The sequence below is a fragment of the Oncorhynchus mykiss genome, chromosome 16 (genome assembly GCF_057628025.1).
Source record: "Oncorhynchus mykiss isolate SJ-2025 chromosome 16, ASM5762802v1, whole genome shotgun sequence".
NCBI lineage: Eukaryota > Metazoa > Chordata > Actinopteri > Salmoniformes > Salmonidae > Oncorhynchus > Oncorhynchus mykiss.
In genome coordinates, this window is record NC_143037.1 from 48,377,250 (window position 1) to 48,389,862 (window position 12,613).

Here is a 12,613-nt window from a genome sequence, read left to right on the forward strand (position 1 = left end):
CTGGTACTGTATCTTTGTGGTAATTTTTACTCTGCTCAGAGTAAACATCTCTGTTGTACTCAGCCCACCCCCTTAGGTTATCACACCTAGTTGTGATCCCCTTTCAAGAGGATGTTGGCTGGCTCTATCTGATTGGATATCTTAGTTGTTTTACTTTTGGTTTGGTCTATGGTTGGTCAACAATTGATTTTGAATATAAACAAGTCTGATCTAGTATAAATGGAATGAAGGTCTTTTTTTTCTCTCTTGCCCTGCTATCACCCTACTGCACGTGTCAAACTCATTCCAAGGTGGGCCGAGTGTGCGTGTTTCCTCTCCTCCCTTGGATTTGATTGATAAATGAAGGTCACTGATTAGTAAGGAACTCCCCTCACCTGGTTGTCTAGGTCTTAATTGAAAGGACAAAAACAAAAACCAGTAGACACTAGGCCCTCCATGGAATGAGTTTGACACCCTTTCCCTCCAGAAAAGGTTGAAAATACTCCTCTTATAGACTGTTTGGCCTGAGCAGGTGTGTTTAGTTCATGCTATGTCTTGCACCGTTTAAGATCTACATGCCTAGAATTATGCTTTTGCCTAGAATTATGCTTTTGCCAGTAATGCCTTGTAACTCATGGTTTCGCCTTGTATTATGGTACTCAGTCATCCTACAATCTTAATTAGATACTTGCATTGTTATTTGCTTCTCATGAACATTACTTGATCTTAGTCAGCTAAATTAAAAATAATACTTGATTGCACATTGTTTAACTATAATATTAAATGGCGGGATAGTCAAATGAATGAAATGTCGATTGTTAAATATTAGTTATCCCTGTGTTTGTGTTTTTCCAATTGACAGCGTGATTAGGAAACAATAAAAATACATGTAATTTGCTCCCTGTGCACAGATTGTGCAGTTCAATGGTTTTATGAAGGCAGGCGTACAGTAACAGAGGAGAAAATGTCCTCCAAACACGTAGCAACGCTCAGAGAGTGAAAGTGGCGTGGTTACAGAAGGGAAGGGTGCACGCTCACAAGTCCAGGCCGGGTTTGTGTTTCGTCTGTATTCGAAGCACCACAGTGTTCCACGGGACTGCCTCCACCCACAGCCTGTTGCGTACATTTTTTATGGATGTCAAAAGAGTGATGGGCCATACACTCATTGTTTGGTAGAAATAAAAAATGAAAAGGCAACAAGCTGTGTCTCGCCCACATTTGACAGAAATGTGTGATTCATGCATAGGAGCCATAGTATGTTTTTCCACTCAGACAAACCCTGCCTGACATCTGACATTTGTTGTCTCAAATATAATTACATTTCTGTAAATGTAATAACTTGATTAGTAATCTGATCTGACATTAGAAATTGTGCTCAATTCAGATAATGTACAAGAAAGATACTGTCGGTGCAATAGGAAGACTAAACAAGTAAAGGTTGAAGTTCCAGGAACACAAACTTCATTATCAAGAATTTTCACTCCAGCTCTGTTGTCAACACTCAACAAAAAAATATTTTTTTATTTTGTATGAAACCTGAGAAGTGACCTCATGAGTAAAGGGTCCATTTTTAGAGTGAGGGAGTATTCCCCGCTCACAGCATGAGTCACAGTACAAGCATCTGCATGTGGAATGCAATCTAGTCTGTGTGGCCTTTTAGTTTAGAGGGGTAGAGCTGAGTAGCGTGGGAGGAGAGGCGTGGGCGCAGGGGAACACTCATAGCGGCTGGCTGGCTGGGCTGAGGTCTCCCCCCGCCCTCCCTCCCTGGTCCACTCCTGTCAGTCACCCGTGAAAATGCGCTGACGGACCGCAGCTGACAGGGAAACACTTTCCATAGCAACCAAGCATGCCCTTCCTTCCCTCTGTTAACCTACCTGATGTAATCTCTATAGATCATCTAGGTTGATGCCGAAAATATTTTGGTTTCTATTGAAAAACAACTAGCTATGACAAGTATGAGGCATGCTGACAGTGCAAAGCAAACGACTGTTTTTCAACCACAAAATTTGAACAAAAGTTTAAGATTGGTTGTTGCTCTCTAGCCTAACTGTTACAAAACAGTAGATTTCCTTGGCAAGGGGTGTGGGCGTCTCGACAGCTTGCATGCATGGAAAAAGTTAATCCCCACAGCTATACCTTGAAACTAACCTTGTAAGGATGGACTGCCTATATGTAAACTATAGGTTATATACACTGAATATAAGAAGGATAATTAGGATACCTACTGCACTGCAATATGGTAAAGAAAATATATGTAGTTTTATAATCTATACCTGCGCAGAGAAAAACAAAATGTACACAGATCCTCTCCTGAACTCCCTTATGACTTCATCTGCTTGCATCACAAAATTCAATGTATATTTCCAAGTACAGATGAATAATCAGTAATGTTGAATTGATTGCTGGAAATTGTACCAAATAATTGCCTAGCCCAGGAAGGGACAGGTGGCTGCTTGTATACACAGGAGTATAAAGAACACAGGGTCATTCCATTTTATTTCAGCAAGCCATGACACCCACCAGCTCAGATCGTTCTGAAATGGTTTCTGTCGTTAAAAACAGATAAGCATTCCTGCAACATTATTTTGTTGAAAGACAATTTGAGCTAATTGATTGCACCCAAATTGGCAATTTCAATTTATAGGATTCATATAATATTCAACAAATATAGTACCCAACATTCGATTTGGACCAAACCTCTTCTTAACAATGATTAAGATGTGAGGAATCCAATAAGAATTGTTCAAAGCCACCCACAGACACCCCCAAACCCCACAAAGCCCCACCCAATGTCCAGAATACAGTATCTGTTCTCTGTTTGAAAAGTAGTATGAAGCTGCGGTTTGGAGTATAGTTTATTCATACTATTATGTATTCTCAGTGAATATTGTGATGTTTTCTTCCCCCTATTCAGAGAAATTAGCCATTGAAGTAGCTTGTATTTTTCCCCATAAATTAATGTGAAAGTACCAGGTTTTGCCCAATAGATACTGTTTTTCCTGCTACTGCCACACCCTTTTATACATTTTTGCTGGTCTCTTGTGTTTACTAAATGATAACAACCTTTTTATTGAAACTTGAAGAAGAAAAATAAAATAAATGGGGTGGCAAGTAGCCTAGTTTTTACAGCGTTGGACTAGTAACCAAAAGGTTTTAAGATCGAATCCCCGTGCTGACAAAGTAAAAATCTGCCATTCTGCCCCTGAACAAGGCAGTTAACCCCCTGTTCCTAGGCCGTCATTGAAAATAAGAATTTGTTCTTAACTGACTTGCCTAGTTAAATAAAGGTAAAATACAAACTGTTGTGCTCACAATTCGAGCAAAACCTCCTTGAAACAATTCAGTTGGTACTTCTCTTATACTTAATCTGTGTCCAGGAAACAACCCTGTAGGTGTTGTTTATTCCCTTAAAAAAGTCTGGATTAGAACAAGCAAACCATTAGGCTACAGCAGTGCTTATGGTCTGCAACTAAGGGTCTTCAATGGTAAAATTCACAAACACACACTATGTGGTGTTTTGCAGTGGTAATGGTATTGGGTTAGATTTAATGGTAACTGTCACTAAACACACAACATATAAAAATGTTTTCTAATAATGGTATTTAAAACATAAGACTGCCATGCAATGGTTTATAATTGTATTATATTATTAGGGTTGTCACAACAGTCACTAGGCCATTTCTCCATAACACGTTTGGGCTTAGTTGGAAGAGTCTTCATATGAGAATTGCAACATAGAAGCTCTTTGAGAGGTCTATCCCTATTTCTTTGAACTATTCAAGGATGGAGTATTAGTTGCTAAGAGAAGGACGAACTGAATTTCTTTCATGGAGGACTGGCTTGACTTGTTATGACCTAATTTATTTTAATCACAAGTAAAAATGTAATCGATTTAATAAACACAAGAACAGCAAAATGGATAGTAGGGTAGCAGGAACAGTGGTGTCTAGTGGGCAAAACCGGATACGTTCACACTAATTTATGGGGAAAATGCCAGCTACTTCAATGGCAAATTTTTATGAACAATTTTTATTTTTTTGACCAAATTCACTGAGAATTACATAGTATGATTAAACAATACTCCAAGCTGCAGCTTAGATACTACTTGACCAACATAGAGAACTGATACTGTGTACTGGCCATTGGAGTGGGCTCCATGTGGAGTTTGGGGGGTTCCATGGGTGGATTTTGACCATTTATTTAGATTCCTCATGACATTGTTAAGAAGAGGTTTTGTACAAATCAGATGTTGGGCACCATATTTATTGAATAGTATATGAATCCTATAAATTGAAATTGCAATTTTGTGTGCAATTAGCTTAATTTATCAGAGTTAAAACATTTTCAGCAAAATAATGTTTCAGGCATGCCCATCTTATCTGTTTCCAACTACAGAAACCATTTCAGCACAATCTGAGATGGTGGGTGTCGAAATCCTCTTTCTTGTGCTTTTTGAGGTGGAATGACTCCACGGGCAGATAAGAACCTGCTGAGGTTTCTGTTGTGCCTTGATAGATGGTTGCCTGGATCTCCCCCTTTCAGCTCTACCAATCTACTCCCATGTTCAGCACAATCCTGACCTGTAGGGGTGAGGTAAGGTTAGGATGGGGTGGCTCATGATGGGGGCCAATTTCGACTTAGTGCGTTTGCATATATATATATCACATGTTGTTCTGTTTGTTAGTGATTTCCAGTCTGCATGTAAAAATCCTGCATGCAAATATAATATCTGATCAGGAAGTAGTGAATCAGATTTGACCCAGGTTGCCCTGGCCTAAATTATGTCAGACAAGGGTGGTACATCGTCTGTCCGACATGAGGGAATAGAGACATGCATATGTCAGCGTATTGCTTTGAAGGGCATGCAGAACTGCCATCTGCCTTGTTGCCACAGGCAAGGCAAGGGAAGAAGCCTAAAACTGGATTTTCCATGTGTTGTTTAGAAGCACTACTTTAGTATGCTCTTTGAGATGTTTTGATTATCTGCTTTCAAATGAGCAGAAATTAGCAATTCAAATTTAATTTGATAGATTATTTGAACTGTATAGTAAGGCCCTAACTGGTATCCAAAACGTTGCATGATGTGCAGTATAAAATAAGTCCTTGTAGTTCTTTTTAAAAGCCTGCCACATCAACAAATGGCACTTTCCTGTCAATTCTCTCCTCTCAACTGATTGGCTGCCTAAACAAAACTGCTAGGCAACGCTGCTAACCTTTTTGAGGGGAATTAAGAAGGGACAACGTGACCCTTTGTTAGCACAGAGAGATTGTGGTTCCACGTCACATTGAACGTGGGCATTTAGGAGTTTATTATTTTTCAGCATTACCCCATGACTGACAGACTTTTGATTGCTGTAGATATAATACTGACTGTCTGACCTATACTCCCGTAGTGCTGTTAGGTACTGGGACAATAACCCATTTTAAAATGGAGATGATTTATTACATTATTTTATGATTTGATCCAAAAATGGCTGTTCTTTTGGTTGATATGAAGAGAGAAATTGTGGATGGAGAGCTACAAAGATGAAAAGGTTGACACTTGCCAGACTATTTCAGGAAGAGGTGTTAGATTTTACAGAGCAACGCATGCAAATTGATGAATGAATAGAAAACTGGGTCAGACAACACTCTGAAAAAAGCTTTGGGGAGACTAAAACTCTTGAGACGTATAATGTCTCTGGTGTGTCTGTGGCCTGATACTGCTTATGCAGAGCTTGTACTGGGCCCACGGGGCATTCTAAAGTACAAAATGCTCCTTGAAGCTGCTTATGCTTGTCAGCTTAGGACTGGGCTACTGTGCATTTGTTTGCTCGTTGTTACATCAACAATGTCATTTGAAACATGGGAGTGGAAAGACAGGTGTTTTTGAAACATTTGCTCTGAACACTATTAACATAATGACTGGAGATGACTAAAGGACACCGAGGGTATTTGCAAGCCAATGCTGGTGTTGAACTATGTGGTTCATGCCAATTTGCAGATGTAAATTTTGTGGGTTTTAACAGGCCGTTGCTGACCTGTTTGCATGGTGTGATGATCTGAAGCGCCTTTTCTAAACAAAGCCCTTGCCTTGTGAGTTACTACCTAGCACTGTTATGTTCAGCTTACAATTCTGGTTTGATGTCTGAGCCGCCTCCATTTCACATTCACGCAGCAGAAGACTGATGTAACTCGTTCTCCTCTCCTCTCGCCCTTTTCTGCACCGGCGGTATGTGCAGACGCAGGCAGCATGTCCGCCCCCACAGACCCAGAGGTGAAGGAGCTGAACCCAGTCGACTTCATCCAGCTACAGCAGTACATTGACTGTGAGTACATGCAGGCAGGAAGCCTCCTCAGCCCTGCATCGCCTTCCCCTTACACCCACACGCTCTCATATGTGGAAGTGGTGATGACTGTCTCTTACTAAGTATCTGCAAAACGTTGCCGCATTGGGCCCACAATTTTTCTTGGTAGATCTCTGGATTCAGACATTTTGTGAACCTCAATTTGAAGGAAAATGAAGGAATAGAAAACTGGATTTCTTATCCTAGTGTCTGTTATCCATTTGAATGCCGTAATACATCTGTCATGTAATACACATTTCATGTTGCTATGTAGAATATTATATATTTGTAGTTTCTGCCTACAGAAAGTGTTCATACCCCTTGACTTAATCCACATTTTATTGTTACAGCCTGAATTCAAAGCAGATTTTTTTTCTTCCTCACCCATCAACACACAATAATACCCCGTAATGACAAAGTGAAAATATGTTTTTAGAAATGTTTGCATATTTTATTGAAAATTAAATATCTAATTAATATATCCCTGAGTCAATACTGTGTAGAAGCACCTTTGGTGGCGATTATAGCTTTGCGTTGTCTTGGGTATCAGCTTCGCACATCTAGATTTGGGGGTTTTCTCCCATTCTTTCTTGCAGATTTTGTCAAGCTTTTATTAAATTAGATGGGGAGCGGCAGTGAACAGCAATCTTCAAATTTCAAAGGGATTCAAGTCTGGGCTTTGGCTGGGCCACTCAAGGACTTTCACATTCTTGTTCTGTAGCCATTCCATCGTTGCTTTGGCTGTATGCTTGGAGTCATTGTCCTGTTGGAACGTAAATCTTTTCCCCATTCTGTTGTTTGCACTCTGAAGAAGGTTCTCATCAAGGATTTGCCTGTATTTGGGTCCATTTATTGTTCCCTCTATCCTTACCAGTCTCGGAGTCCCTGCCGCTGAAAAGCATCCCCATAGCATGATGCTGCCACCACCATGCTTCACGGTAGGGATGATGTTAGACAGGTGATGAGCTGTGCCTGTTTTTTTTTCCAGACACAGCACTTTGCATTCAGGTCATATAGGAACATTTTTGTCTCATCAGACGACAATCTTTTGCATTATGCTCTGTATTTCACCTGCATTTTTGCAAACTCCAGGCGTGCTGTCGTGACTTTTTCTCAGGAGTGGCTTCCATCTGGCCACTCTCCCATAAAGCCCAGATTGGTGAAGTACTGTAGAGACTGTTTTCCTTCTGGCATGTTCTCCCATCTCAGCCAAGGAACTCTGTAGTTACGTCAGATATAGACCTCATCATAATTCGATCTCGGCGGATGGTTCCTTGGACTTCATGGTGTAGTTTCTGCTCTGACATGCACCGTCAACTGTGGGACCTTATATAGACAGGTCTAGATCAAGTCCAAACAATTGAATTGGCCACAGGTGTACTCCAATCAAGTTGTAGTGACATCTCAAGGATGATCAAAAGAAACTGGATGCACCTGAGCTCAATTTGGAGTGTTATAGCAAAGGGGTGTGAGTACTTTCATTTTCAATACATTTGCACACATTCTAAAAACAAGTTTCACTTTGTCATTATGCGGTATTGTGTGTAGATGGGAGAGGGGGGGAAATGAATACATATTTAATTCAGGCTGTAACACAACAAAATGTGTAATAAGTCAAGGGGTATGCATGCTAACTTATAGTAATACTTATAGTTTCTGATTCTATACTCATTCTCTGTAACAATCAGTACTTAGACTTTCATGTTTGTAGTACTCTACAATAAGAGTGTGTGTGTCCTGTGTGTCTCTTCTCCTCCCAGACTGCACGCTGAAGGTTAAAGATGTGCTGAGGGAATTTGATGCAGATGGCAGGCTGGCCCAGCACAGACATGGAGAGGTGAGAGTAAACCATGGCCAGGTTGATATCGACCCAACCACAACTCATGTCTGCTCTCAGTCCCTCTTGATAAATGTCTGTGGTACATTACTACATTAATACACAGTTTGCCGTGACATTTGAGAGTGATTGTTATGCTCATGTGATACCCATTGGATTTTCTTTTTAGAAAATCTATTAAAATTTAAACATAAATCATGTTGATGAATATGACATGACTACCTAAGAGTGCTGTATATAAATCAAATCAATTAGGAGAGAATTGTCTTCAGGGGTTGATGGATTTTTGCAAACCACTGAAGTTACTAATGGAAATTACCTCTTCAAATCGTGCCAATTCTGCAAGTTCCCTGACTGACGTTGTGCTGGCATCATGCAGAGTAAGCCATTAGGTGATTTAACGGGACAGGTTTTCCAATATTGACGATATCAGCAGTTGGATTTGCCAAATAATTAGGCTAAATCCAATCTTCTCTCATAAGATGGATAAAAACAACACATAGCATCTAGGACTTACGGACTTATGGGGAAGCGATGGGTTACAGAACAGAAAGACGGATATTTCTCAGTGAGGATGATGAGAAAGAAGCAGCGACTCTCGAAGTAGAGTCATTAAGTGGAAAATCTGACTAAAAGCATGGATCATTATGGTTATGTACTGTGTACTCTTAACCCCAATTGCCCCCTGTAAGTCGCTCTGGATAAGAGGGTCTGCTAAATGACTCAAATGTTGTTTTGTTTTTTTATTTTAAAAAAATGTCTTGACCAAATCCCCTCATCATTGTAACATCTAGGAATTATTATTATTTGCACCCAAATCACTCTGTCCTAAATCAGAATGTTTTGACAAGAATCATGAGATCTCTGTCATCTTCCCATTTGATTGATTGATCATTTGAATTATTGATTGATTGATTGATTGATTGATATCCCATCCTCTGCTGCAGTGTATCAATGAGGAGGGCTTCCGTCTCTTCCTGAAGACCTATCTGGAGGTGGAGGACTTCCCTAAGGATCTCTGCCAGCGCCTCTTTCGATCCTTCCAGAGCGGAACTGAACCTGACGGGCAGGACAATGCTAGTACGTTTATTTATCCCTCGCTTAGACGCATATTATTGTCTGACTATAGTCAGCAGTTTCACTATTCTCGGCGCTAGTTCATTTGTCAAAGTCCACAGGCTGCACGTGATTAGGTGTGCTCTATGTGTTAACTTCCCCCTCCTCCTTTAAACCTCTCTCTCTCATAGAAGAGGTATTTTTGAAGGACGTTTCGTGTTACTTCTCCCTGTTGGAGGATGGCCAGCCCAGAGACAAGCTGGAGTGTGAGTCTTGATCCTGTTTTCTCTACCATGTCGCAGCTCCATACTGCAGTCTCTTTTTATAGATATTTAGTTTGATGGCTTTGTCGAAGATGTTTATATGCCAATTTCTCCCTCTTTCAGTTGCTTTCAAACTGTACGACAGAGATGGCAATGGCGTCCTTGACAGCTCCGTAAGGCAATTAGTCATATTTTTTTCATGAGCTACATAGAAATGGGTAATGGGTATTGTACCAGATTACCCATTTCAGTGTAATAACAATGTAATAACATGTAATGACTGGCTGTTGAAGGAGATGTCCCCTTATACCCTTTAATTTCCACAAAGGTATATATCAGTTCTTCAACTCACAATAACTTATGCTCTCCTGCCTGTATGAACCCAGGAGGTGGACCGGATCATTGCTCAGATGATGCACGCTGCAGATTACCTTGGTTGGGATGTGTCTGAGCTGAGACCAGTAAGTGTGGTCAAATTTGGGATTTCTAACAATAACTGACTATCATTTTAATAGAGGGGAAAATACCTCAAGTCTTCTGCAAATATCTGCTGCACAAACAATCACTCAAGAATGCTTATTTAGACATTTAAGTTATAAGGCACTGTCATTTGTTCAGGTGCTGAAGGACATGATGACGGCCATCGACGCAGACAGCAGTGGCACGGTCTCTCTGGATGAATGGGTGGAGGGAGGAATGAACAACGTCCCCCTGCTGGTGTTACTGGGTCTGAAGGTGGGTGAACCGTGTTCACCTGCTGGTTCGTGTTCATTAGGGACAAAATGGAAGAAAACTAACTGAAACAGGGAGGAACTACCTGAACTTGTCCAATAATAAGAAAGGCTTGTTTTTTTCCATTGCAAAACATTTTGCTACGGTGTGTGTTAATGAATACAACCCTGGTGTTACTAGGGCTGAAGGTAGGAGTTGGACCATCCATCACGCATTCCTCTTTATTGCGTCAGCGGGTTTTTTGTGGAGCCTGGGCTGGGAGGAGTACACATGATGCGTCCTCTTGATCTTATTTCCTAGTGCATGTTTACGCTGCTAATGTACTGTTTTTCTACCAGCTTTAGCAATATGTCACAGCCTCCACCAGTCTCTGGAGTTTATTTCTTTTTCATCTCTCTCTCTCTCTCTCTCTCTCTCTCTCTGAGTGAGAGAGTGAGAGAGTGAGAGAGCGCACACACTCTCTCTCTCGCCTTCTGCAACACCCTTCTGCTGACTCAGTGCTGCGGGCCTGCTAATGTCACATCTTTCATATATACAGCATCTATGCACCACCAGCAGAGTGAGTTAAGCTTTTTCCACTTTAGCTGTTACTTTTCCATCTAACATCACCATCTTCATCAATTAGTAGTAACTACAACGGAAAGGAAGGACATAGATATTGATTGTTACAGTATAAAGAGGAAGTGATTATGTTTGAAACAACTAAACTAATTGGGGTGCCACAGCACTCTGATCTCCCAAGTGCTGATAGACTGTGATTTTGGAAATACTAGCATCTGAGAAAATATCTTGGTATAGTGGGTAGGCCTACTTATTGATAATGCTGTTTGCTTCTGGGTCTGTTAGTTGACTGCCCGGCAAAGTGGACTGTCTGGCTAGCTGACTGAAGGTCTGAACTGTAAACTGGTCTCTCTCGCGCCCCTACAACAATGCCAGGGACTTCCCCTCAGGCTATTTCAGGCCACCAATGAGAGTCGGAGCTCTCTCACTTTGCTGAGTTCAGGGGCTATGCTTCATACACATACACTGACTGGAAGTCTGGCTTTGAGCTGAGGCACCATGAGTCATTTTAACCAATGTTTGTAAAAGCATTTGTTACTGTCGATTTTTGTCTAATCTAGATAAGGGCATATACAATCTGTGACCTTGTTACTCTGTTATTTAAAAACATTCACTCCGTTCTCAGAAAATGATAACTTTCCATTAAAAACCACAATAACTTTAGTAATGTTCAGAAAAACTAAGAATGTTATTTAAAAACATACACAACTTTCTGAAAGTATTCATGCCCGTTGACTTATTCCCTTTGTTGTTACAGCCTGAATTGAAAATGGATAAAACAAATCACACCCATCTACACACAATACCCCATAATAACAGTGAAAAACATGCTTAGAAATTGATAATTTATTGAAAATTAAATACAGACACATCTCATTTATATAAGTGTTCACATCCCTGAGTCAATACTTTGTTGATGCACCCTTGGTGCGACTACAGCTTTAAGTCATCTTGGGTATGTCTGTATCAACTTCGTAAATCTTGATTTTGAGATTTTCTCAAGCTCTGTTAAGTTAGATGGGACGTGGCGGTGAACAGCAATCTTCAAGTCTCTCCTCAGAGTTCAAAGGGATTCAAGTCAAGGACTTTCACATTCTTGTTATAAAGTCATTCCAGCGTTGCTTTGGCTGTATGCTTGGGGTCATTGTCCTGTTGGAACGTAAATCTTCGCCCCATTCTAAGGTTGTTTGCACTCTGAAGCAGGTTCTCATCAAAGATTTGCCTGTATTTGGCTCCATTCATTGTTCCCTTACCTTACCAGTCTTGGAGTCCCTGCCACTGAAAAGCATCCCCATAGCATGATGCTGCCACCACCATGCTTCACGGTAGGGATGATGTTAGACAGGTGATGAGCTGTGCCTGTTTTTTTTTGTTCAGACATAGCGCTTTCCATTCAGGCCAAAGAGTTACATCTTTGTCTCATCAGACCACAGAATCTTTTGCCTTATTGGTGTTGATGTCTTTAACCTGCCTTTTTGCAAACTCCAGGTGCGCTGTCATATGCCTTTTTCTCAGGAGTCCGTCTGGCCACTCTCATAAAGCCCAGATTGGTGAAGTACTGTAGAGACTTCTGGAAGGTTCTCCCATCTCCGCCAAGGAACTTTGTATTTCTGCCAGAGTGGTCATTGGGTTCTTGGTCACCTCCCTGACCAAGGTCCTTCTTGCTCAGTTATGTCAGACGGCCAGCTCTAGGCAGACTCTGGGTAGTAGTTTCCCAATGGAGACCACTGTGCTCTAGGACACTTTGAACACTCTAGAAATGGTCTTATACCCTTCCCCAGATACAGATAGAGAATAGAAGATCATAGGTTTGAATTTCACTGATGCTGCGTCACAATAGAAAATAAAATGTGTTCCAC

The 12,613-nt window shown here is 40.9% G+C and overlaps 1 protein-coding gene across 1 annotated transcript in view; it reads left to right on the forward strand.

Moving 5' to 3' along the window:
• The window catches only part of LOC110492113 (diacylglycerol kinase alpha), a 32,433-nt gene that overhangs the window by 4,108 nt on the left and 15,712 nt on the right, over window positions 1–12,613 (forward strand). The window contains exons 2-8 of the mRNA XM_021566142.3: window positions 6,201–6,287; window positions 8,066–8,142; window positions 9,090–9,222; window positions 9,390–9,464; window positions 9,585–9,634; window positions 9,848–9,922; window positions 10,080–10,196. Coding sequence (XP_021421817.2) covers window positions 6,212–6,287; window positions 8,066–8,142; window positions 9,090–9,222; window positions 9,390–9,464; window positions 9,585–9,634; window positions 9,848–9,922; window positions 10,080–10,196 — 603 coding nt within the window. The 5' untranslated portion in view covers window positions 6,201–6,211. The remainder of the gene's footprint in view (window positions 1–6,200; window positions 6,288–8,065; window positions 8,143–9,089; window positions 9,223–9,389; window positions 9,465–9,584; window positions 9,635–9,847; window positions 9,923–10,079; window positions 10,197–12,613) is intronic.